Below are 25,295 nucleotides of genomic sequence, written 5' to 3'. Positions count from 1 at the left end.
CTTTTGGGGCTTTGTAGGAGAAACATTCGAGAGTCGACAAAGCAACTACACGCTGGACGACGGTTGAACGACAGGGAAGCAGACAACGGGACGCGGTCTCAGCAACTCGGCTTTGGGTCAACATTCATCACTAGGAGCACTCGTCACTTGTTCTTGTTAATTCCGAATACTCGAGCTATCATTGGATCATCGACATCGCATTAGGTCCGGCTGGCAATCTATTCATCTAATGGCCAATGTCTTGAAGACATACCCAAGTCGTCACACTTCCCTCTCCACCTCGGGAAGTCTCTTAACACAGACGACTTCTACTTGTTCATAATACCGACTCGATTTGATTTCGGGGCTTCGCGTTGTCCTGTCGTTGGCGCTGGATCGATACCCTTTAGACTTGTTTTGAGGAACAGTCCTCCATCTACTTTCTTTTCGAGCCACATACGACGCCCACAAGCGCCGATATAACACACCTCATGAACCAGACAGCGACCATGTCGTCCATGCCAATGGAACTCAACCTGCCCCGGGTGGTGCCCGGTGGCCAGCACATCAGTTATTACGTTGCCATCAGCGCGATGCTAGTGGTAGCCTGGCTCTTCCAGTCGCGAAGGCCAAAATTTCCCGACATGCCCTTCTACAAGGCCGCCAAGACGAAGTGGATGTTTGACGCCGAGACGTTGATTCGCGACAGCTATGGCAAGGTATGATGCGTAAGAAGTCCATATCGTTCAATTGCTGACACCAATTCAGTTCCGCGACACTGTATATCAGATTAAAGCGACAGAAGGTCTGCAGGTTCTTGTACCTGCAAGACTCATTGGCGAGTTGAGAAGCTTGCCAGAAGAGGTGTTGAGCGCCACAGAGGCCGTCGACGAGGCCATGTTGAGCAGATATACCAACTTCACCCTCGGCAACCACGCCGACCTACTGTCTACACTTGTGCGGTGCAAGCTGTCGCAGAACTTGGCCAGGCTTGTGCCCCAGCTCAAGAGTGAGCTCGAGTACGTTGTCGCCACTGAGTTTCCGAATTGCAAGGGTAAGTCCGTCAGTCAGATTTTCTGCCTCGCCCAACTGACACGTCCCAGAATGGACACCAGTAAAGTTCCAACCCTTCGCGCTACGAGCCATTGCACGGATCAGTGGTCGGGCATTCGTAGGCCCCGATGTCAACCGACAAGAGCAGTGGATGGATATCAGCATCAACTTTGCCATCCACGTCTTCGTCGCTGTCGTGAAGATGCAGCTCTTCCCGGAGTGGGCCCGACCGATTGCGCAGTATGGAGTTTCGGAGTTGCGGCAGATTCGCAAAGACGTTGACAAGGCTACCGCCATGCTGAAGCCCATCATCGATGAAAGATTAAGGGACCTGGAGATGCCTAGCTTTGAAAAGTCTCCCGACGACTTGATTCAGTGGCTTGTCGAAGCCCTCCCAGAGGATGAGAAGAGAGACGTCAGGTCCCAGGCGCACCTCCAGCTCATCCTCGCAGCTGCGTCGATCCACACCACGAACAACCTGGTGACGGATTGCATCTACGACCTAGCAGCACACCCAGAGGTGCAGGACATGCTGCGCGAAGAAGCTCATCAAGTTCTTGAAGTGGAAGATGGCTGGGCGAGGAAGGAGAGCATGGCGAAGCTGAAGAAGCTCGACAGCTTCATGAAGGAGACCCAGCGGCTCGCCGGTAATATTAGTATGTTCCTCAGCAGGCCCACCAAGCTTTCACTCTCAGGGTAACACCACTAACACGTAACAGCCTCTTTCATCCGAAAGGTCGTCAAGCCCATTGACCTGTCCGACGGCACTCACCTGCCGCCCGGCACAAAGCTCCTGGCTCCGCAGGCCGGCATCTCGCACGACGAGAGATACTTTGAGAATCCAGATACCTTTGACGCGCTGCGCTTCTTCAAATTACGACAGAAGTCCGACGAGGACGCAAACAGGTGGCAGTTCACCAGCATTAGCGATACCAACATGAACTTCGGCGCCGGGAAGCACGCCTGCCCGGGCCGCTTCTTTGCCGGGAACGAGATCAAGATGGTGCTTGCGTACTTTTTGCTCAACTACGACATGAAGCTCAAGGACGGAGAGACGAGGCCGAAGCCGATGGTAATGGTGATGAGCAAGTCGCCTGACCCGAATGCCGAGGTCCTGTTCCGGAGGCGAACGGCTGCGGCGTGAGGCCCAACGTCATGTATGGGTGCCGAGTTGTATTTTACACCTAAAAAAGCATTAAAACCATATTCATCATGAAGCCGGTGGTCAAAAACAGCCACCCGCAAAACCAGCAATGAACAGATTACCCCCGTGGAAGCAGACGCGGGTTATAACGCATACATACACATTTATCAAAACCTTACCGGCGTCGGGGCCTGGAGCTCCAGAGGAGTCCTGGATAGGCTTTTAATTGGAGGCTTGCTTTGCCGCCCTGTGGAGGAGATACCAAACCAAACATATGTATATTAGCTACAAAAAAAGACACATAACTATCATCAACGATCATTGCTCTGGGCGGAAAGAAAACAAGGCGGGTGGACATGGACAACATTTAGAAGCGAGCACAGCGATGGCAATAGCGGATGATGGCTGAGGTGTAAACCTTCTTGTCGTTGTGGTATCAGCTAGCATTCGGAGGCGAGGTACCGGAGTGATCGCATACATGGACAGATCACTACGCAACAATGAAAACAAAAATAGAAGTAGAAGAATTTCAAAGCATGAAGTCCCGCGAGGATTTAGGCATCGTCAAGCAGCTTGAAGATGCGGGAGCCTGCTAGAGAGAAGAGTCGATCGAAGCGACTTCCCTACTGAAGTGCAAAGCCAGCGAGACAAGTCATCAACGAGATAAGCCTTGTTGGCTAAGTGGTATAGCGTCTCACTAGTACCTAGTGACATGAGAAGATCGGCGGTTCGATTCCGCCACGAGGCATTCATTTTGCAATCTGTACCGATTTTTCCGTGTTCAAAATGTTCTGCCGTTGTACATTCATTTTGCTTCCATTTTTGGCCGTCTTCAGTGCATCATGGTTGTTGGTCGTGGTTATATATGTTTGTGTCTGTGTGTAGCGGGCACCTGGTCCGAATACCGGTCTCTAAACTAAGACTACGTACCTTACTTACTTAGCCTTGAGGCGGCGTCGTTTTTAAGGTTATCTGTCAACGCTCTCGGCATGGGGAATCTCGAACTCGGATTTTACCTACCTTACCGAACTCGAATCTCACCCAGCAAAGGGTAAAACCGTTTCTTGTTTCTAATTCATCTATCATTACTCAGTCATTTTTCTACAGCTACGGATACCTCACCTTGCCTTACTTACTTGGCTCCAGTATCTGGAGCAGGACATAGCGGCACACACCGAGCAAGGTCAAGCCACTCCCGCCCCTCGTTACCTGCAGGGACTTTTCTCCCCCAGGTTCCCCTCCTCTCGATAATTGCCGACCTGGCTACCCCTTACCATACGGATTGCACTCATACATAGAAGCCGAACCGACGCCAGGTTCGATCAATGGGACCAGTGCCAAGAACAATACAAGGCAGGACAGGATAGAACAGGCTCTACTTAACCAACCATGCCCTGCAAATCAAGAGAGTACCGAGCAGTCTATCATAGCTCTTCGTAGGGCTGTCTGTGGCCGTCGTAGCGCTTACTCGAGAAAGGCCTGCAGGGCATGCCACGATGTGTCTGCGTTTATACAGTATTCGAGTATTGTCCGTAGGATAGGATGGGCAATGCAGGTGCGTTTAACCGACGCTGACTGCGGGAGGTGACTTGCATCTGGGCGCGGCAACCTGCCTTGCCTTGGCTTGGTAAGGTAAGGCAAAGTAAGGTTGTGTGCAGCATTCGTCACCCCGTGGGAGCAGGCTGCGATCCTCCTGTCCTCCCCGCCGGGCAATGTAGATACCTAGAAAGATACATACTCACAACTTCCAATCATGTGTCTCCCTGGGTATTCCGTGCTTCTGTCTCCTCCGTCGGACCAGCTCCTGTCAGTGACGCATCCGATGACTCCCCCCAAGAAAAATAGATCATGACGGCAGCATCAGACGCAGATCCTGCTGCCCTACGTACCACTACTCACGGATAGATGAAATCAAACCCCATAGCGTCTTCCTTTTTTTATTTTTTTTAAAAAAAAGTCCTGGTTACCTAAGACAAGGTTAGCGCAGGGCAATACGGTAGGTTGATGTATGATAGGTATGGTACCTCGTAGGAAACAAAGAGGAATTGGAATTTCCAAAAATCCATGTTTGGAAACAAACTCCAACCGTCATTTTCAGCCCTACAAGTCAAACTTGATTCGTTCATCGCTCTGCCGCATTTCCCTAGAAGCTCTTCTGCTACCTATAACCTACCTTAGCAACCTACCTACTCGAATTCCAAAATGCTGACTTGAATCCACCGCGCCATCACCTCCAAAATTCCAATCCCGCAAAACCTGAAGCTGACGTCCATCCGCGTCCCGAACCTGCGTCATCGACAACCTTCGCGATATGCATGCACGCATGCATACCATAGAAATTTCGAAAATGGTTGCCGCGTATGACAGACAGCCACAACCTTTCCTCCAGCCTTGGGGACCGCGTACTCCGTGTCCGTAGCGATACGCTCGATAAACGAAGAACCATCACGTATTATCCCCCCTCACCTCTACCCAGACAAGTCCATCAAAAGGTACCCCATAAGCGGGGTGGGATAGGAAATGGCACGATAGCTACCTAGCTCGCATCATCGGCGTAAATCACATGCGCGGTGCCTGCCCTCCCACCCCATCCAACCCCCTCCCCCTCTCCTAGGTAGGTTCTCCTCTTCGCGCTTGCTGCTCCGCTCTCCGCATCAGACCCGTTGTAGAACGCAGTGCATCACCCGTCGCGCGATAGTGCCAATGTACCAGGTACATCACCTGTCACATTGACGCCAAATTTCAGCGAGCGACGGGACCGTTCTTCGTCGACATGGCTCGTCCCGAGATGATTAGTGTGGGGTTCGTCTGTTTTTTGTTTTTCGCTCCCGCGCGCTAGCCTCGAACATGAGGTGGTGCACTAGGTACTTTAGACCGTCGTCAGACATCGGCTGAACAGGCCTGGCCTGGACGATACGAACCAAATAAAACTGAATTGCTCGTTGGTGTCAGGTTTGTCACGGGCAATGGGATGCACCATTAGCAGATAGGCAAAAACCACCCCCGTACGTGTATTCAACTAGAAATAGAACAGCATGCCCCCAAAACAAAATAATCCGGTATTGGTAACCCCTTGAATCTCAATCAGCTCGAGAGATGCCCGCTCGGTTATCTTTACATTCCATCAAAACTGGGTCTTCAAAGGGTATCAGTATGCCGCCCAGACAAAGCAGATCCATCGCTCCAATCCAAAATACAGTCTATCATCCTTTATGCCAGGTCTGTTTCCAAGGCTATAACATGTGGGATCTGGAACCCAAAACAGCAGCATCCCAACTGAAGAAAGCAAACAAACGCGCTCGCTAGGCAAGATCAATAAACTTCAGTCGACCGGCTCGCTTCCTCGGGGTATATGCGACGATTGCCACTCGACCAGTCTTCCGTCGCCGCTCTCGATGGTGCAGAAATGCGCACCTCGCGCTCCGGAGGGAGAGAAGTGTGTTCCGGCGAAGCCTCGCGCCCCGGAGACACCATCCCACTCCCTGTAAGCGGGCCAAAAAATTCCTCCGGCGATTTGACAGCACCGTCTCTCCACCAGTGGTACAAGACGTCTTGCTGCCACTTGTGTACGTTGCCAATCCTGAGCCGAAGGGTGTGTATGAACGTTGAATAAAGAAGTTCAACAGCAACTGGCGAAGTACGCAGCTGTTGCAGAAGCCACCGCGTAATAAAATCCGACTTGTCCTCTTCCTTGAATTCGCTAATCAGCCTAGAAATGCCCAGCTCCTTCTGAGCCGCTCGAAGCTGCGGCAGTGTAGCCGGGTCCGCTGCGTGGATCTTCGCAGCGCGCCTCACCTCCTCAATGGCTGTCACCGGCTCCGGCCGAAGTACATGGTCTGGACGAGATAAGAGTTCGGAAAACCGGCCATGGGCCAGGGATCCAGATCTTGGGGGAGTGTTGTCGAGCACCATGTCTTCGCCAATAGTTGGGTCGAGAGCGTGTGCGATTTCAAAGGACGGATGCTTCTTCATCGCACCATTTTCTTCGCAAGTCCGCTTCAGCCTGGAAACCTCTTCTGTCAGGCGATCGATGTCCTCCCGCTTCTCGCGCTCCTCTTCCGGGTATTCGTCCATGAATTCGACTTCTTCCGCGCTAGGCTTCATCCCGGTCGATTTCTTAACATCCATGCTGTACGTGTATTGCCTGTGATACAGCAGGAGATCGTCGTACTCTTCTTTAGCGTTGTTCAAGTCCCCGATGGCAGATACAAGGTCTTGCCAAAGCGGATGGGCATCGTCGGAAGGCCCGTGGCGGGAAATACCGGTGAGTTCATATGGTATATCAGGTTGTTCTTCAGATTCGTCATCCTCGGAATCCTCTTCTCGCATCCTTGGCCGGGGTTGTCTCTTGCTACCAGCGGCCAAAAGGCTGAAGAAGCGTGTCTCGGTATTATTGAGGCCTTCCTCTTCTTCATCTAGCGAGACCTCAAGTTCCTCGTAGTCAACTTCGAAGGTGTGGTATTCCGTTCGAAGTGCCTGCATCTCGGCAAATCGTGTCTCCAACGTTTGGTCAGATGTTGCAGATAGACCACGCCGACCCTTGACAAGAATTGGGCGCAACATGTTCATGAAGTTGTTGTCGGCTTCATCCTTTCTGCGACGCAGGTCCCGAAGAACCTTACGCCGGCCAGCCATGTCCTGCTTTAGAAAGTTCACCCGCTGACGGCGATGCTTCATCTGTACCCATAGCTCCTGTACACCGTCGTCCAGGGATGCAATGGACGCCACCGAAGATGCATCAGAATCGACGAGGCTGGGTACGGAGCTCCGTGAGTTCTCAAGCCGAGAGACTTTGTCCGTAATAGAGTCTGTGATATGTTTCCTCTCTCGCTCAAATACCTGACGATCTTGCACAGTGGGCATAAGCGGTGGAAAGACCACGCGATTTTTTTGTTCAAAGTAATCTGCCTCTACTGAGCTTGTGTCGTCGTCTGAGCTAGTGTATTCGTGATGCCATGAGCCTGATGATAGAGACATGGACGGCGAAAGGCTGCGTTGCATCGAAACCTTTGTCAGCCCTCGACCCCTGAAGGCAGCATCGAGGTTTGACGGCGACGGCGGCGGCGGAGGTGGTGGTGGGTGAAGGAGCATGATGGGAACGGGTGGCCGCGGTCCTCGGGACTGCGGAGGCGGAGGCGAAGGGTGAGGTCGTTTGTGTCCGTGACTGGCCCGATGGGATAGAGGACGCGGTGTATTCGGGCCTGAGGATTGAGAATCATGGTGTTGTGACGCATCGGGCTTTTGCCATGTAGATGGGGCTGCCATCAAGGGGCCAAGAGAATTTGGTCGTGTCAACGTCGGAGGAGGAGGTGGTGGTGGTGGATATGATCGTGAGAGTGGTGATGGCATGAGCTGAACGCTTTCGGAATAGCTAGCATCAATAGTCGTTGCTTCGGATGGAATGGCATGCTCGTGGCATTCGGCATCCCCTGACAAACTCGTGGCGGAGGTCCGTCGTCTGGGGCTTTCGGTCGTAGCCATGAAGAGAGGCTATGGTGCGTACTGGTCGTGGAATAGTTCCATCGCTTGGTAGGGTTTGATTATGCGACAAAGGGAGAGTTCGTCGTCGACGGTCGCTGGAATGAATTTCGAACGAAGGATGTGACGGCTCGACTTGAGAATGTTGTGGGCGTAGTCGACGCGGCTCGTTCCAGTCACCACCTTCTTCAGGCAAGGTAGTGCTAATTACGGATGCATGCCAGCAGAAGCAGGCCAGCAGGAGAGGCAGCAGCAACCTAAACAGCAGCAGTAATGCAACAAACGTGGGAACAAAACGATGGGTGCTGACCGAGACGAGCAACACCGTTGGAGGAGCCCCCTTGAGCCTTTCTCGGTAAGCGGATCCACTTGCCTCCCGTGTGCTAGCCCCCTTTTGCATCTGCTTTCTGTGCCTTTCGTGCCTTCCCAGCCGTTCAGCGGAGACCAACCAGGTACCTATCTGTGCTCTAGGAGGGTACGAGAGTACGTACTGCGGAGCTAGCTGCTGCCGTCCCGACGCTAGTCCCGATATGTGTCAGCACCACAGCTAATGAGCCCGAGCTTCCGTGGGGGGGGCTCTTCTCGGCGGTCCACCCAGGCAGTGACAAGGACCACCGCGCACCACTGGCACCACTGGCAGGTGGACACGGGCAGCGCGGGGTCAAGTCGAGCAGTCGTCGCTACTGGTGGGAAGTCATCCCACACCAAAACACAACGGGACGAAGAAGCGCAGCCTGGTTCCATTTGTCTCTTTTCCAATCACTTCGTACCGGTACAGAATTTCAATCAACACGCGAGCCAACCGCCGCCGGCCAGCAACCTCTTCGGGCCTTCATACAGCCAGGGGTGGCGTCTCTTGGGTTGCACACCATACAATGAACAGAACGGAGACCAGGGTGTGCAAGCGGGTGCCATCTGTGAGACCACCTCGCGGGACTGGAAGAGGAGAAGGCGAGCCTTTGGGGCCGCCGTTGTTTCTTGTCCACTTTGCTCCACGTACCTACGGTGGGAAATCCTCGATGGATAATGAAGTGCATTCATTCGGCTTATCGACCCCGGGTCCATAGACCATACTGTGGCAGTCACTTGGGAGGGTAAACTCGGGAAGAAAAGGCAACCGTGCCGTGTCACACCCTCTTCTCGTCGTTCTCCGTCTTCCGTTTCCTGTCTCACGCTCTCCCGTTGACCGATCTTCTTCCTCACACTCTTTCTCTCAGCCTGGCACCGACCTTCCACCTCAGTACATCCCTTTAGGATTCGAAGCTCCTGCAAGACGATGCAGGCTCTGTGAAGGCTCATACCCCCCTTCCTGCAAGAGTACTGTCGCTTTTGCGCCAGTCATATCTCGCAAGATACGTCACGCGTTGCCGCGCAGCTACTTCAACCAATTAAGCGGGCACTCCTTTTATCCTGTCGTGGCCCCGAGGCCTCGAGGCCCGGCTTGCCTGTCGAGGTCCGCTTGTCTGTTGTCTCTTTCTTCTTGAGCCTCAAGCTTACACTATCACCAAGACTCGGTCTCCGTCTCCGAACCCGGTCTTGCGCGGAGGCCCACCCATGATCGGCGCCGAAGTTCGAACCTCTCCAAGTGTCGACACAAAATGCAATCATGCACAAGTCGAGCAGGTCAAGCAAACACAAGTCGAAGAGCGGAGGCGGCAGAGGTGGGAGTACATGGAGTGCGTGGAGTGATTGGCAGTGGAATCCAGACTACCAGAAGAACTACAGGTACCGCATGAACAGCAATGGTGAGTCATGAATCGACGTACGATTGCGAATGCAGCTGACGTCTAAAGGCGAATACGACTATGAGTGGCAGGATATTGCGATGCCGGCGCCGGCGCCGCAAGACGATTTCACTCCCCGAGCAGTAGACGAACTCACGGAAACCATGGACAACCTCGATCTGCCACCTACCACCGAACACAGTTATGGCTATGAGGGACAGGATATCGAGCATAATGGTGAGTTGTGTGACAGCATCGCATAGCTGGGACTAACCCTGCTGCAGATCCATCCTACATGTATGAACCTTCGGCGACATCCCAAGGCAGCTCAGGTAGATCTAGGAAGGGAAAAGAGACAGCCTACGCCCCAGATCCACCCGCTGAACGAAGTCCTTCACCTGAAGACCCTCCCCCGCCGCCATTAGATCCTTTCTGGGGCGCAAAGGGTGGCACCACTGGGCTACAGGATGAAGAATGTAAGCGAGGTTGATCTTGTGAAAGACTGTGCAGCTAACAAACCCAAAGTAGCTCCTCCGCAAGCTGGGGCAGAAAGCCTATATCACGAGTCTGAGGGATATGGGACAGCTCATGATCCAATTACGGCTACATACAGTCAAGGTGAGGCACTCGGCTTAGGGATCTGAACCATGCTGACGTCGGCAGACTCTGGATACGCAACGGCGGACCTAGATGACTATGATGATCCGGTTGTGCAAGAGGCTATGTCGAACCGCAACGAGATGTATGGGACTTCCGGTCACGGCGGGTCATCGACGGATCCCGCATATGGTACAGGTAAGGAACAGGCATAGTCCTCAGTGCCATCCCCATGGCTGATTACCCAGACAGCTTATCCAGCGTACGAGGAGGACGACGGTACGGCAACACCAAAGGGCCGCCAAAGCCCTACACCATCCTTCGACATAAGCGGCACTCATGGGTCTGCTGAAGATCTTGACCCTCGTGAGTGGACATATGCATCTATACCTCGATTCACTGACTCTGACAATTTGGAGGTTACGTCGTTGAACCGTCACACAAATTCCGGCCCGGATCGGTAGGTTACTTTACACAGTTATGATTTCACTTGACTAAGTGTGATAGGTCTTCAAGGTTCTATGGTCGGAGCCATCCGGCTCTCACGCCGCAGGGAATTCGACAATATCCGAAAAGCAGCAGATTCAAGACCAGTTTGGAGGGTCTGTATTCATCGGTTTCAGGCGCTTCATTGTCATTGCGAATGACGAAGGGCACTGCACCTGCGTGTAAGTCGGCCTAATTTATCATCTGGAAGTTTTCGCTGACAGATCAGGCCAATCCTCACGTATCAAGGCAAAGCTTGCAACAAGAGGGGCGTAAAAGCCCACAAGCACGGCATGATCTACAGCCACAAGCCTCATCGACCGCTTCGCGATGAGCCAAAGCTTGGATTCCCACCAGTCCGGGCCAAGATCACGATAGAGGGAGAAAAGCTCGCCAAAGAATCGCGCGTGAACTACTCCAAACTTGTCACGGTTGAACACAACGTCAAGGTCTTCTTCATCGGCTACATCAGCCCGGACGACTTTGAAGACGTCGAATATGCCGTCGATGACTGCTGGGAGAAGAAGACCCGAGCGAAGAAGAAGTCAAGAAAATAAGCAGACGCCTTTATCTGCGAACATGTTTGCGTCTCTGTCACAACTTGTGATGGCAGCACATTTTAACAAATTATACGTTTTGGGAGGAGCTAGGCCTACCTGGGCTCCTCTATCACGATGAGACGACAGTCTATTTTGCCGACAACCCGGCTCATTTACTACGCTATTATTGCGGAAGCTATGATATGATGATTCACATGTTGTCAAACATTTACTTGGATTTATCTGGCATAAGATTGTTATTCACAGGGAGTTGGCAGCATTAGCAGCATTGATGCAAGCTCAAACAACAGTGGAGAGCATGGGAACAGGCCATGGTCAGATTGCATTACTAGAGTCTCTTTTTTCTCTCATCTCGCGTGGATCTCGTCAACACGATCACGACTCTCATCTATGTGCTATTTATTCCTCAACACTGAATTACCAACCCTACTTGCTCAGCCTATGCTTGTGAAGTACCCTGCATATGAATTGTGATAGGGCTGCGCCGCAAACCCAGGACGCTGGGTCCTAGAACAATGCAGCCGTACCTTACATGGAATTTACAATTCCTGTCTGGTGTTTTTGCACTTTTGCCCCTAGGATTCCAAGAACCCCAAGGACCCCAAGGCAGCGAAAATGCAAAATGCTGTGCATCAGTAATCGGCCCCGACCCCACGCTTTTTCCCGGTGTGGGCCCGGTGTCTGGGAAACTGGAGCTAGCGGGACAGCCGAGGCTCGGTATCTTCTCCCCCGCAAACGTCACCGCCCGGGGTAAGGTCGGTTCTAAACTCTGGGGGAGAGACGAATTGATTGATTAGCTGTACGGATTTCCAATCCCGGGCCCCCTTTTTACCTTCTTCATCCCCCATACTTTTCATTTTATTCCGATCTTCCGACCTTCTGTCCTTCTAAACTTGCTCTTCTTCATCAGAAACCTTTGAAACAATCAATTGAATCACAGGAACCCCGGAGAAATCATCAGCAATGGCCGAAGCACAGCTCCACGACTTTCCCTCCCTCTTCTCCCTCAAGGGCAAGGTCGCCGTCGTCACCGGCGGCTCTCGCGGTCTTGGTCTGCACGCCGCCTCAGCGTACGTTCAATCTCTCCTTCTCTTTTCTTGCGTGTGCTCTTTAATCCGTACAAGATCATGGTGAAACGAAACCTTTGACTGACGATGGAAAAAAAAACAACAGCTTCCTCCAAGCCGGTGCCTCCAAAGTCTTCATCTCCTCCCGCAAGGGCAAAGCCTGCGAAGAGGCATGCAAGGCCCTCAACGCCCTGCCCAACCTCCAGCCCGGCGCCGTCGCGATCCCGGTCCCCGCGGACGCGGCGTCCATCAAGGGCGTGGAGCACCTCGTCGCCGAGGTCAAGAAGCACGCCGACCGCGTCGATATCCTGTTCGCCAACGCGGGCGCTACCTGGGGCGAGGCGTTCGATACCCACCCGGACGAGGCGTTTGCCAAGGTGATGGATTTGAACGTCAAGGGCGTGTTTAACACCATTCGGCTGTTTACGCCGCTGCTCGAGAAGAGCGTGGCTGCGAACAAGAGCGCTGGCGGCGAGCCGGCAAAGGTTATCATCACGGCGTCTGTTGCGGGCTTGGGGGTCGGTACGCTGGGCAAGCAGGGCACGTATGGGTACAGCGCCAGCAAGGCCGCCGTATTGCACCTCGGTCGCAACTTGGCGCTGGAGCTTGCTCCCAGAGGGATTACCGTGAATTCCATTGCCCCCGGCTTCTTCCCGAGTAAGATGTCCAACGGGTTGTTGGAGATTGGTGGCGGCGCGGATAAGATTGGCAAGGGGAACCCGATGGGTCGGCTGGGACGGCCGGAGGATATCGCGGGCGCGGTGGTGTACCTTGCTAGTCGCGCGGGTTCGCATGTTAACGGGGAGGTTATTGCTATTGATGGTGGGTCGTTGTGGCAGAGGGGGGAGTTGAACGTTCCTCCTAGTAAGTTGTAAGGAAGCTTCTGAGTAGACTGTGTAGATGGTGTGTTGTTTTTTCGAACAAGAATATGTAATTGCCTCCCATCAGGGTTCACTTTGCCTTTGCCTCGAGTCTATCATGCTACCGTAATGCAGTTAATTTGCACTGCTGACCCCTTACATCCCGTCAATATGTACAGATTGGTAACAGAGCCAAGAAATCAGAAGATCGAGAGAGTTCAAGACAGCAAGAAAAAGTCTACAACGGCTTCCGCGCCACCCAAAAACTCGCCCGGTACGTGGTATGCAACATACTCTCCCCATCATGGATATACGGCGCCGCAATCCCCGTCTCCCTCCTCTCCACCACAAAACCCACCTTCTCGACCAACGCCATGACCTCGTCATCGCTCAACTCGAAGCTCCCCGGATCCGCAATACCGGACGAGTTACTCGCATCGTGGTCGCCATCGCCGTCGGTATCGCGCCCGTGGTTTCCGGGGGCGTTATTCTCAAAGTGCCACAACAGGGGCCCGAAATTGATGAGGAGACCGCCGGGGCGGAGGGCGTGGTGGATCGTCTCGAGGTAGCGGATGAGGTTGGGCGCCGTGTCGAGGAAGAAGACGGTCGCGACGGCGTCGTAGGCTGAGGCGTGCTCGGCGTCGGAGTAGAGGCAGAGGAAGTCTGCGGCGCACATTGACATGCTGCCAATTCCTGCGCCTCCCGATTCAGAAGACTGCTGCTGCTGCTGCTGCACCCGCGCGAGTTCCGTCGCCGGGTGGATGTCGGGTACGGCGCAGCTCCGGAGGTGGTTCTCGCGCGTGCGGTGGTTGGAGAAGGAGTGGACCCAGGGGTAGATTTTATGTTGGCCTGCTTGTTTTGTGCAGTTTAGGATGTAGGAGGAGGCGAGGAGCTGGTGGTAGGAGATCTCGTTGCCCTCTGCGTCGTGGCCGTTGAGACAGAGATCGAAGACGAGGCGGCCTAGTCCTGCGCCGGGGACGAGGACTTTCAGGGGTTCCGCGGCAGCGACGTTGGCGTCTGTCGTCGTGGCAGAAGACGACTGTCGGGCCTTGCGCTCGCGATCGAGGGCTTCAAGGACAGGACCGTAGCATATGCTGCGCTCCTCGGCGCCCTCTGCGGACCAGTCGCGGTAGAATTGGCGGAGGGTGCTGCGCGCCTTGTCGGTGTCGCCGTGCTTTGCGACGCCGACCCAGTTGTCCGGCAGTTTGGGTTCCTCTGTCGAGTTCTCGTCTACGAGGTGGAAGGAGCGCAGGCCGTTGTGGGCGATGGCGCGGGCGAGCTCGGCGTTGGACTCGATGGCGTCGTCGGTGCGCTCGAGGGTGTCGAGGAAGTTGAAGGGCGGAGCCGCGAGCATCTGCCAGTGCGCCTGGGGCAGGGCGTAGAAGGATTGGCGGCGGAGGTGGGTTACGTTGAAGTGTGCCACTTTTGCGTATTGGCTGTAGGATTGTTAGTGAGTTGAAAGGATTGAGGTCATGATGATGGTGAGGAAGATGAGAACAAGAGTGAGGGTGAGTTCCGTTCGTTTGGCACGTCAGGGTGAAGAATCTCTTCCGCCTTGCGGAACTCACCCGTGATATAGCGGTGGTCCCCTCATCCAATTGCAGAACAGGAAGAGAAAATAGAGCATAAACCACTCACAGAAATGAGTCGAGGGCACAGAAAATGACCCTCGTCTCCTCCGGATCGTCAACCGTGTTCTCCATGCCGCTCCATTGCTCGTCGTCCGCCATGGCTGGCTAGTCTGGCTTTCCTTCCCCCTATTTCCTGCCCTCTCAGATTTCTGCGCGTAATCCTTGCGCCGAAAGAAACGGCGTGAGAATTCTCCAACTTGAACACACCAAGATTCGAACGCCGGTGAGATTTCTGAGTTTTCCCGCGTTTGGTATGCTCGATAGTGATGATGGTGTTGCGCAAAGTGCCTCTGACGAGGGGCACCGATTCCGAATCACCCCTGCTCAAAATCGCCAGAACACTCTCAACAAACTTGAATAGTGATCGAAAGTTGCTTGGCGAATGATATGCTTTCCGCGTTGGTACAAGTGAAGCAATTGGTCCACTCCAGACTACCGAAATCGTTCGAGAGGCAAACAGGAGCGCGAGCGAAAAGGGAGGTTGAAGAAAAAAAAGCAACCCGTCAATACCCCGCGGCGTCGTTCCTCCCAACCACCCCGCCGAAAAAAAGGGTCCCCGCCCCTCCCCCTCCACGCCCCGACAGCGGCCGGCGGCTGCCGCGATCGCTCGGGCCTGCAAGGATCCAATGAGTTACCGGCACCAACTCATCGTTCAGGTTGTGCAGCAACCCCCGCCTAGAACACCGTGGGGCTAGAAACTTTATCGCTGCAGGTTCCGCTTACCAATTAGTAATGAACTCGGTCGGACACCGCAACATCATGGACTTGAAAACAGTTCCATTCATACTTTAGTGGGAGCCGAGCTTACAGATACACACCTCCAGATAAGACCATGGGTTGTAAGAACATGGCTATCTTTTCCTCTTTCTACAAGTAAATAATATTAGAACGGGGCGGTCAACGCACTGGAATTCATTAGGCTTAAGGCAGGTAAGTTACCCCCCCCCCCCTCAGTATCCGTACATAGCAGTAGTGACCGACTGCGTGGAAATCATTCAATGACACGGATAACGGTATTTCAAAACCACATGTGGATTCAGAACACAGCAAAGCTTGAAACGTGCCAAAATCTATCACCGCTATAGACGAAAAGATCAGGTTCCTGGAATACAAAGCTTCGTGGTGTATAACCAGACATTTCAAGCTAGAATGAGCATACCCAAGAATTCCATATCCGTCTCCAAACCTTGAGTTAACAACGATGACAAATGGCGATATCAACTACAAATGTCCTCGCTCACATCATAAACCCCACTTGACTTCACTTCAACATCGAACCTCAACATTTCAACTCACCTCGACATGACACTTCAACACTACAATCCCCCCATCATTATCACCCATAATCACAGCTGCTAAACACAATTACTGAATCCTCATTTCATTGCTTCAGCCCAATCATCATTCTACATGATCGCGTTGCTCGCGTTGCTACTCTACACATCCATCCCGCAGGGCACAAAGTCCCCGATACCAGAAATTACCACAAAGCAATCCCCAAACGCCCGCATTTCTCAAAATATGCTCGCCAATCGCAACTCAAACCCATTTCGTGTCTTTGTTTGTTTTTCTCCATGATCCATCTCCCAACTTCCTTCGTCCATCGTCCATCGTCCATGCAGTCTCGGATGAGAATTCAAGACTCATCATGCCTCATTTCGCGAAACTTGCTCTTCATCTTTCATATCCTATCAACCGTGACTTGTAAATATCACCAGGATCATGGCCATGACATGACCATCATAACTCAGTGATCACGGTGACGACGTTCCTTTCTCCTCTTGCGCCTCTCATCCGCATAATCACTGCTCACGGCGCTCTGGCTGCTCAAACCAGGAATGACGTGGTGATACGACTTGTTCCCCACATCGCTCTCCAGCGCGCTCGTGATATCGCTCTCGGCCCAGCTGCCCGGCATACTCGGCTCGGGCTCCTCCCTCGGCGGCGGGAGCGCGTAGCCGCGTGTGTTCTGGTCCTCGGCGACCGTGCTCGCCCGCTGGAAGCTGAAGTCGCGCCTCGAGCTACCCGCAGCCCGGCCCCGCTCCTGCAGCTTCTTAGCCTCGGCGCGGATGCGCTGGCGCTCGCGCTCCTCGTTGCGGTCCGCCGTGCTGTACACCTTGCGAATACCGCCGTGGCCGCTCTTCTTGTGGGGCGTAGACGTCGGCGTGGTCTGCTGGCCTGACAACAAGCTGGTTGAGACGTTGGATTCGGTAGGGTTCGTTGAGCCATCCCACTCGGACGCCTCGGACTCCTTGTTCAGACCGCCGACGCGGGCGGGCTTCTCATGGCGGTAAGAGCGGAGGTGCTTCTTGGCCTCGCGTTCGGCCTCCTCGTCAATGAGCACGCCGGCCTCGTCGTAGTTCTGGGACGAGGCCTTCTCTTTGTGGCGCGCGGCCTCCTTCTCCCTGCGTCTCTTCTCCTTCTTGCGCTCGCGCTTCTCACGGGCGCCGATGTCGCTAGGCCCCGCCGTGATGCCTGACAGGGTAGTTCCCGAGATGCTCGTCTGGTTGTCGTCGTAGTCCTTGTAGACGCTGCCGCCTCCGAGCTTGGTCGACTTGGTGGCGCCGGACAGGAGAGTGCCGTTGGGACCCCTGCGGCGGAGCACCGTCGTCTTGTAGTCATCCCAGTCGTTGTCCTTGAAGTAGAAGCCTCCGTTGCGGGCCCAGAAGAAGAACCAGATGCCGGTGATGACAAAAGCGGCGCCGATGAGGCCGAACAGCACAAAGATGGCCGTGTTGTTGATGTTCCCCGGGTCGGTGACGCCGACGTGGGGGTCCTCCTTGTATCCCGTGCTATCGCGGGCGAGGAGGAGGGAGCGAGCGGCGAGAGGCCCGACGGAGCCCGCGTCGATTGATCGAGCTGTGATGTCTGCTGGGTCGGGGAGGCTCGAGAGTCGTCTGCCCGCGATGAAGGAGCGGGCTTGGTGCGCCAGGCCGTTGACGACGGCCGGAGCCATGATTGGCAAGGTGGACTTCAGTTGAAGTCGAGGTACGTGGTAAAAAAGCTTTTTCGGTATGAAATCTGGGTAGTAGTTGACGATTGCTGGCAGAACCAGCGATGATGGAGGTGAGACTGGAATGTGTGGTTGTGGATGCTGTGAAGGGAATGCTTCTTCTGCAGTCCACTCTAGTCAGAGAATGGGTAATACGCACTCTATTCTCCCGGTGGAATGTCGAAAAGGTGAAGAATGCGGACAAGGTAAGAGGTGAAAGTTGCCTGGCCAGCCGCGTGATGGCGGAAGGCTTGTTCCTATAGAAACCAGAAATTGCCGTGGCTGGGGGATGTGCGCGAACAAGTGAGGTGGTTGGTGGGGGAATCTGCCTGGGGGTCGCTTCCCTGCTCTCTCTCGGGACTTTTTTTTTGCGCCTGCCCAGTGCTCCAAGGTGAAATGGCCTTGTAGGATGGAGAAAAAACACTGACTACGGACAAATAGCTTGGCCCTTCGATTCGTGTGCAACCCGATGCGACCTCCAAAGGCCGTATTCTGTGTTAGCGAAATAGTGTCCAGCACCCCATCGCGCCTGCTCTCTCCCAGCCTCCCGTCCCAATGACGTCGAAAGTAAACAGACCCCACCCGCAGCCCAGCAACCGCATCCACTATGCTCACCTCACTCACACCTCACTCACCTTACCCAATCACGCCAAACCATGTACCCCCTTATCCCCTTTCGTGAATCGCCAGGCACCATCCAGGGCCAAAGCCGCAAATGTCACAAAAAACGGGAACACCAACGGACAACGGACAATAGGGCCATTCCATTCGAACCGTTGGGTTCTCCCGTACCCGCCGCGCGGGAGCGAGCGCACGCGGTATCCACATCCGTTCGAACGCTTTCATTCCCAACACGCGCCGAGTGACATGTTCCCTTCCGCCCCCCATCCCATATCCAGCCATCCAGAAATAAACTACCTAACTCAACGAGCATCCGTACCAAACACACTTCAAAGAAAATGTCACTGCAGAGAAGAAAAGAAGAGAAAGATGGCCCGTCTTCTCAGACCAATCCTCCAGGGCCTTTCAAGCGACCACCCTCTAAGGCCTCCCCAACAGGTGAACTAATCCACCCCGTTTCAAATCTGTATCACAACGCCGGCGCCAACAGCTAGACGCTGAACATGCCCGGAAGCTTCGTTCTTATATACAGGGGGGAGGGATTATATTCACCAATTGAGTGTCCGAACCTTGATGTTATTGGTCTTGCAAGAGCTCAGGAGAGCAAAAATACATACAGTCACTGAGTCCGTAGAGTTCCAGAAGCAGTCTGGAGTGTAGTCTCCCCATTCATCGGGATGCCCGGAACGGGCAAGTGATTGACTCCGGCGGTCCTCCGTGTTAAAATGGAAGGAGGGGCGTGAACGTACAAAGATCATCATTCAACGTCCGCTGGCACTATAATCGCGAGACAATTAAGCACGTTGCAAACGATAGAGTTGTTGTTCCAACGACATGTTTACTTCATATGCGGCCTACACGGCTCAGCCATGTTAGGGGTATCTTATCCTTGCCGCTAGAATAGGGAAATGAGATGGGTAGTTCATCCGCTACCAAATACCATACACCATAATAGCCCCCATTGACATTCCAAAACCACTCCCCTTTTTACCTGCCCGTCCCAAAAGGCTGGGGCCCTGAATGAACTACGTCCTTTTGTAGTCTCCAACAACGCCCCGTGCCCGTGGCTTTGGAGGGGGCAGCCGAACCCATCCCAATGGTATCCTGCTAACAATGTCCTCTAAGTAGAAATGAAGAAGAAGAAAACAGAACCGCGCAAGGTAGCTAACTAAGCGTAACAATTTGCTGAATACCCTTCTCCCTAAAAGCACAAGAAGTGCGAACTTCCCGGATTGCCGATACAGGTTGTCTATCAAAATCGTCCAGTCCGGATGTCGTGCGCTAAAGGAAACACGACACCCATGACTCCTTCCGGGGTAGGAGACTGGAAAAGTCTCCGCATATGTCCAGAAAGCACAACTCATTATCATGTCCCGACCCTACAAAATTCAAAACGCCCGCGGGTCTCACCCGGGCCGCACAGCCATAGTCGGCACATACATGATTCGTCCTGTAAATGGTATAAAGATGCTTGAAAATATGAAGATAAAGGAGCAGAGCTCGCGACAGCCTCTGCTTTGGGTATAAACTTTTCCGCTGCCAGAAAGTCGACCTAAGCAGTTGCAGAAGCAAAGAAGAAAGAGAAATGGAAATAAGAAGCCAATCATATCGATACAGCTTTCAATCTGAGTTCCAAGTGCAGAAACAACGCTCGCTCTAATGAAACCGTGCAAAAGTGAAAAACAAAAGTGCGTCGCTTCGTCAATCATTGTCGTTGCAGTTCGATTTAGGTAAACGGAATGCGGAACTGCTCGAACTCGTCCGCCTGGCTACGAGCATAGGAGTCGGTCCGGCTTTCGGATCGATCACGGATAGCTGGTCGGTCCATGCGGCTGCGGCGTTCATCGGAGTAGACAGTATCCCTATCGCTACCACCAGCAATGCGTGCTGCCTGGCTGATGTTGATTTCGCCGCCATCCTGGCACTGAATCTCGGCGTTGCCAACTCGCAGGACGGCGTGACCCGTAACCTTGATGGTGATGTCGTCGCCGTCAATGGCAGAAGACCGGGTAGTCCGCGTGGTGGCGCTTCGTAGGAAGTCGCTTTCGTCGCGGCTGTCGCTACTTCCACTGGACCTGCTGCTCTTGCTCTTCTTCCCAGCCTTTGAGAGGGCCGCAGCAGTCAAAGGCACACCGCCGCCGCCGCTTACGCCGTTCTGGTAGGCCATAGCAGCAGCCTCGGCGGAGTCATACTTGGACTGCGAGTAGCTACCGCTTTCGCCGCCAGCCATGTACGAATGGCGGCGGCTACTCCGGGCGGGCGCGGGAGCAGGAGCAGGTTCGATCTGATATGCGCGATGGCTGTACGTGCTGGAACCCCTTCGGTGACCACGGGGCCTGGCAACAACGCCGTCGTCATATTGGTAACCATGGGGAACGATTTCCTGGTACATGGATTCTTCGCCATCGAAATCATCAGAGTCATAGCCCTGAGACATGATCTGTCGCTGCTGGGGATGAGGTTGAGGCGGGGGACGGAAAGCCTGCTGAGGGGCAGTCGTTCGTGAGCGGGGGAACGGCGGCGGCGGCATCAAGTCGCTGTCTCTGTCTCTGTCCCGAACCTTGAGAGATGGCCGTCTGCCAATGGGGATATTCTCTTGCTCATAGGTAGGGCCGGGTCCATGTGGGTGGGCGTGGGCGTGGACAGGGCTAGGATGGTATCCGTAGTTGTCGTACTCGAAGGTAGACGCTGACATGGACCGGTGTCCCATGGCCGACGAAGGCCTCTGTTGGAAGCGTTGGGCCAGGTTTGAGTGTCGGGGGCTGCTCGCCACAGGGGTAGGCGGAAAGTAATCGTTCGACGGCGGCGGAGGCGGATGGTGCGGCGCCTGCATAGGGTAAGGAACACTTCCAGGGCCCCAGGGGCCTGGCGATTGGGTGTACGAGGCGCCAGGTGCGGGTGCGAACGGCGACTGCACATGCGGTGATGGGTGGATGGGAATCGGCATAGGAGCGGGAGTAAAGGGCGACGAGGCATGAGAGGAAGGCGGTGCGTGGATCGATGGTGCGAATGGCGATGGGTTCGGGGCCGGAGTGAAGGGCGAAGCGTTGTTCGCAGCATGCCATTGCTTATTGGAGGTAGGTGGTCGGGAGCCTTGGCCGTAGTAGCTGGCAGGGCGACTTGAAGCTCGGGGACGCGCACCCTGTGCCTGTGCCGGCTGCTGTACACCGTACTGCGAGGATTCTTCTTCCGTAAAACGTGGTCTTCTGTATTCATCTGGCTTTTGGGCGGTCTTCTGGGTATGGACGACGGGGGACGTGTTGACATGCTTTGTGGAGGGACGGGTTGCGGACTTCTTGGCGGCGGATCGCTCGCGCTTCTGGTGACGCTCCTCTCGTTCGCGCTGCTCCTGCTCGAGGCGTTCTTGTTCGCGGCGTGAAGCCTTTTCCTGCTCCTTCTTGATACGGTGTCTTTCCTCTCGACGACCCTGCTCTCGGGCGGTCTCGTCTCTTGCGGCCCTCTCGGCGAGTTTCTCGGCGACTCGATCAGCAGCTTTTTGTTCAGATCGTCTCTTGTCCCTCACTTTCTTGTCCGGGATAGCGGGGTGAACGGTATCGTCCGAGTCGGTATGGCCGTATTGCGGGGAGGCGGAGATTGGTCTCGTCATCCTGTCCTTATTGCGAGATTTGCCGCTGTTTGCCTTCTCTCTTGATGGGCTTCCTGGTGCTTGTGACTGGGCGTACTTGTCGGAGCCCTGGATAACGGAGCCAGTCTCCTCGTCGACGTCTTCGCAGTGGGCAACAATCTTCCTAGGGGCCATGATGAAGCGGTGTCGATCGTCGTAATGGGCTATGGTGTGTTTGCGTTGGCTCGGTAGTCGAGCGACTGGTGATAAGAGGCAAAGGTGCCTCGACAGAGGCGAGCAATCGTAGGTTCGTAGCAAGTGATCGAAGGTGTGGTGAACTGGGAGAAAAGAACTTGGTTGCGGTGGGAATCGGGAACTTTTTTGTATAAAGGGCGGACGAGAAAGGCAGTGGGGATGCGGAAGGGGATGCGACCACTATCTGATGGAGGGAGGGCCCGTATTTGTGGGGATGAAAATCCGACCAGGATGAGGGGGGCGTGGAAATTGGGTGTGGGAGAAAATGAGACGCTGCGGATGCTGGTGCTGATGCTGGCTGGTGTGCGAGGGCGGCCAGGTTACTCGTTGTTCGTTGTTGGCTACCTAGGTTGTCAGAAGAGTAAGGGTAGTTGAGGTATTATGGATCGTCAGGAGAAGCGCGGACGAGGGAGAGAGATGATATTTGTCGAATCTGTTGTTGTATTTCGTTGTATACAACGTGGGATCGATAATAATCCAAGAAAACCACGGCTGACCGTGGCCGTGGGCGGGCTGTGGACGAGCGTGCTGTCTTATTAATCCTGCCCTGCCTACCTACCTCACCCGACCTATGCTTTGCATTGCAGGTAAGGTACTTCGTTCGTACGGATAGGACAGGTAGCGTGAGTGCGTGCAGTTGCAATCGTAGTGTAATGACTGTTGCGCCGTGGGAGGAAGAGTCCGGAGCAAAGGGAGGGGAGGGCGAGCGAGGTGTGTGCGCAGCCCAGCAACTCATTCGCAGCACCACAAGTGAAAAAATAGCCTACAGAAAGGCCAATCGCGGGGACGGCCCTGAATTTGACGACCCGATGGAGGGGTGTGGTCACAGCAAAAAAAGGACCTGACAGCGGATGAGGTCTTCTCGTTGCCCGGGGTGCTCTGCCGCTCGTCCAGTGTCACTCCAATGACCGGCCAGCGCTCGATAATAGCAAGCACTACAGCTGCCTCGCGTGAAGGAGGAGGGGCGTGTGCCTGAGTCCGCAAATGGCTGTGAGAGCTCTGATGGATCTAGAGACTTGGCTCCGGCTTTGATTCTCGACTATCCGAGGCGGACGGGAGCGCTGGAACGGACTATGGTTTGCGGGAGACGGAGGACAGGCCTGTAACGTTAGAGAGAGAGACGGAGAGGCAGACAGAGAGGGTGTGCGAGGAGATGGGCTACTGGTGCTGCCCAGCTTTGCAACGTCTCTCCCAAGTTGCACAGTCGAAATGCCAGGGTCTGTGACTGTCAAGAACGTGTGCGAGTCTGGAGAAGCATGGGACCCAAGGAGGACAGGGAATTTCTTTGCTGTCGTCACTTCTCCCTGTCAAACTGTATCGAAATCGCCTAAAAATGGGTGGAGGACAGAGATTGCCGGCTTGTGGGAACTCTTCTTTTTTTTTCTTCTTCCTGGCGCTCGCTGGGTCCTGGGAGTCGGGATTCCTGGGTGGGAAAACTGCGACAACCCACATCAGAAACAAGCTAGAGCTAACAGAATAGCCTCAAGCTCCACCGCGTGGCAGCAAGGACCGTCGAAAGGACTCAGCTAAAGTCTGCTGGACCGACGTCGAGCCAGTTCGTCTCGTTCCAGGAAGCTTCTGTTGGCTGTGGTTCATCCGCAGCACCGGCGTCAAACCAGGGAAACCCCTTCGACATAGCATTTGACCGCAAAGTTGGGAACTGGGCGTTCCCCTGGGGCTCTGATGTTGGTGCTTTTCGTTGGCGCCGGTGCCAATCGTCGCCGCTTCGGGTCAGAGCGCCAGAAGCACTCAGGCCCAACTGTGGAGAAGCCCTTGTCTTTCGTTTCTTCCCGTCCGCGACCGTTGCAATGGATTTTCCCTCGAACGGGGGTCAAGAGCCTGGCAAGGCCTGCTGGGATGTTGCGAATCCGTGGACGCCGCGCCCACAAGGAAGCTCTTCACAGCACAAAGTGCCCCAACCTTGAACTTTCCATTTAGATCGATGTTCCGTTACCATCGTAGCGCTGACGTTCGTGTACGCCGCCCATGTGTTGCGATGCCAGACAGCAGAGCTGCTTTGCTTGTGCGAGTGTCCGACCAAGGGCTTTTTCTGCGTTGTGCCCCGATGGCAGTGTTTTCTTCTTCGTGCCGCCATTGAACTCTCGAATGCGACAGCCACCCCTTCCCTCACGCTGGCCTAGGTACTAATTACCTACGGAGGCCCTAGAACGCCTAGGTACTCAACGGGGGTGTGGCCACAGAAGAGAGGGAAACAACGCTTTCTGAGTCTTCTGCCAGTTGTCTGAATGAGACAGGATGGGCCGGCTGCCTTGGGCTGCGCTGTGCTGCTAAAATCTGGCTGGTGGAGGGAGTCTCCGTGTGCGCGGGAGATCCACCTCCAGGGCCGAACCAGGCGGGGGTGTCACTCAAAGATGACGGAGCGTTGCTATCTGGTGCGTTGTGCCCTTTTCGGCTGGGATTTTTCGACTTCTCCATCAAATGGCTGGATTTACTGCCCGACCTTGTGGCTGGGTTTGGCCTTTGGGTATCAACAGCGAAGCGGGCTGACGAACGACACCACGAGGATCCAATCGTTTGCCGCGCTCTGCAGCCTGCCAGACCCTTTTTCTCTCTTCTTTTGACCAAAACGTGTTTTCGACTTCGGTTAAAATATTTGGGGGTGGGCGAGAAAAAGAAACAAAAGGAAGGTTCTCAGGATTGGTGAGGTGATCGACCGAGAGACAGTCCCTAGTCTGGTGCGCGCCCCATGAGGTGGTCGAGGTGGTTGACGACTCGGAGCTTGCGCGAACCAAACATCAGGAGACGTTTCCTGTACTTTCAAAAGTTTCGTTGTCATCCTGGGTAGCGTAGGTAGACAACCGGGCGCCTTCAAATGGTTGACAAGCTTGAAGCAAAGTCTGCACATAATGCAGAACTAACCCCATCGCCCTTCGGCACCGCATCGCCAACGCACTTGTGCCGGAAAGCCCAATCATGGGCCCGACCCACCCGGTCAGGAATGCAGATTCATGCAGTCCGGGCCCGCTCGCTTTTCTCATAGGGCGGGGCCGGGACGGCAATGGGAGTCATCGCTCCATCTCGGACTTGAATGGCTGCTGTCCGTGGCCAACTTGTCCAAGCACAAATTAGTCCCTTGTAATTGTTGAACGAAGCCATGTACGATGGCATCACGATGCTGAATTCCTGCAGTGTTGCCCGTCTAGATCTGTCTCCCCGCGTCTTGCTGTCTGTAGGGTATGCTTCTGATAGAGCTGCGTACGGATATCTTGGGGTACGATGCCCTGGTCCCTCTTTAGTAGGTACCGATCTCGCTGCAAGAACG

General features: G+C 54.4%; 9 protein-coding genes across 9 annotated transcripts; 4 read left to right on the top strand and 5 right to left on the bottom strand.

Annotated features, from left to right (window-relative positions):
- Positions 1 to 488: 488 nt before the first annotated feature.
- On the top strand, positions 489 to 2,176 carry CPAR01_11802 (cytochrome P450; the record flags this gene model as incomplete). Its single annotated transcript, XM_060496060.1, has 4 exons — positions 489 to 698; positions 748 to 1,033; positions 1,083 to 1,688; positions 1,752 to 2,176. 4 exons carry the CDS (start codon positions 489 to 491, stop codon positions 2,174 to 2,176), a joined length of 1,527 nt encoding a protein of 508 aa, XP_060344845.1.
- A 3,312-nt stretch (positions 2,177 to 5,488) lies between these two features.
- Positions 5,489 to 7,657, bottom strand: CPAR01_11801 (uncharacterized protein; the record flags this gene model as incomplete). The annotated part of the gene is made up of 1 exon (XM_060496059.1): positions 5,489 to 7,657. One exon carries the CDS (start codon positions 7,655 to 7,657, stop codon positions 5,489 to 5,491), a length of 2,169 nt encoding a protein of 722 aa, XP_060344844.1.
- Positions 7,658 to 9,260: 1,603 nt separating this feature from the next.
- CPAR01_11800 (uncharacterized protein) lies at positions 9,261 to 11,018 on the top strand (the record flags this gene model as incomplete). The annotated part of the gene is made up of 9 exons (XM_060496058.1): positions 9,261 to 9,399; positions 9,448 to 9,615; positions 9,663 to 9,854; positions 9,907 to 9,996; positions 10,042 to 10,173; positions 10,228 to 10,341; positions 10,395 to 10,435; positions 10,483 to 10,643; positions 10,691 to 11,018. 9 exons carry the CDS (start codon positions 9,261 to 9,263, stop codon positions 11,016 to 11,018), a joined length of 1,365 nt encoding a protein of 454 aa, XP_060344843.1.
- A 966-nt stretch (positions 11,019 to 11,984) lies between these two features.
- CPAR01_11799 (short chain dehydrogenase) lies at positions 11,985 to 12,963 on the top strand (the record flags this gene model as incomplete). The annotated part of the gene is made up of 2 exons (XM_060496057.1): positions 11,985 to 12,091; positions 12,195 to 12,963. 2 exons carry the CDS (start codon positions 11,985 to 11,987, stop codon positions 12,961 to 12,963), a joined length of 876 nt encoding a protein of 291 aa, XP_060344842.1.
- A 223-nt stretch (positions 12,964 to 13,186) lies between these two features.
- Positions 13,187 to 14,678, bottom strand: CPAR01_11798 (uncharacterized protein; the record flags this gene model as incomplete). The annotated part of the gene is made up of 2 exons (XM_060496056.1): positions 13,187 to 14,384; positions 14,587 to 14,678. The coding sequence occupies 2 exons, from the start codon at positions 14,676 to 14,678 to the stop codon at positions 13,187 to 13,189; spliced, it is 1,290 nt and encodes a 429-aa protein (XP_060344841.1).
- A 1,648-nt stretch (positions 14,679 to 16,326) lies between these two features.
- CPAR01_11797 (uncharacterized protein) lies at positions 16,327 to 17,535 on the bottom strand (the record flags this gene model as incomplete). The annotated part of the gene is made up of 1 exon (XM_060496055.1): positions 16,327 to 17,535. One exon carries the CDS (start codon positions 17,533 to 17,535, stop codon positions 16,327 to 16,329), a length of 1,209 nt encoding a protein of 402 aa, XP_060344840.1.
- Positions 17,536 to 19,918: 2,383 nt separating this feature from the next.
- Positions 19,919 to 21,952, bottom strand: CPAR01_11796 (uncharacterized protein; the record flags this gene model as incomplete). Its single annotated transcript, XM_060496054.1, has 1 exon — positions 19,919 to 21,952. The coding sequence occupies one exon, from the start codon at positions 21,950 to 21,952 to the stop codon at positions 19,919 to 19,921; it is 2,034 nt and encodes a 677-aa protein (XP_060344839.1).
- Positions 21,953 to 23,221: 1,269 nt separating this feature from the next.
- Positions 23,222 to 23,937, top strand: CPAR01_11795 (uncharacterized protein; the record flags this gene model as incomplete). The annotated part of the gene is made up of 2 exons (XM_060496053.1): positions 23,222 to 23,439; positions 23,493 to 23,937. 2 exons carry the CDS (start codon positions 23,222 to 23,224, stop codon positions 23,935 to 23,937), a joined length of 663 nt encoding a protein of 220 aa, XP_060344838.1.
- Positions 23,938 to 24,184: 247 nt separating this feature from the next.
- Positions 24,185 to 24,448, bottom strand: CPAR01_11794 (uncharacterized protein; the record flags this gene model as incomplete). The annotated part of the gene is made up of 1 exon (XM_060496052.1): positions 24,185 to 24,448. One exon carries the CDS (start codon positions 24,446 to 24,448, stop codon positions 24,185 to 24,187), a length of 264 nt encoding a protein of 87 aa, XP_060344837.1.
- Positions 24,449 to 25,295: the final 847 nt, after the last annotated feature.

The sequence above is a fragment of the Colletotrichum paranaense genome (genome assembly GCF_030867605.1).
Source record: "Colletotrichum paranaense strain IMI 384185 chromosome Unknown Scaffold_10.1, whole genome shotgun sequence".
NCBI classification, from domain to species: Eukaryota; Fungi; Ascomycota; class Sordariomycetes; order Glomerellales; family Glomerellaceae; genus Colletotrichum; species Colletotrichum paranaense.
Note: the sequence above shows the minus strand (reverse complement) of the source record. Positions and strands in the feature narration are given on the sequence as shown.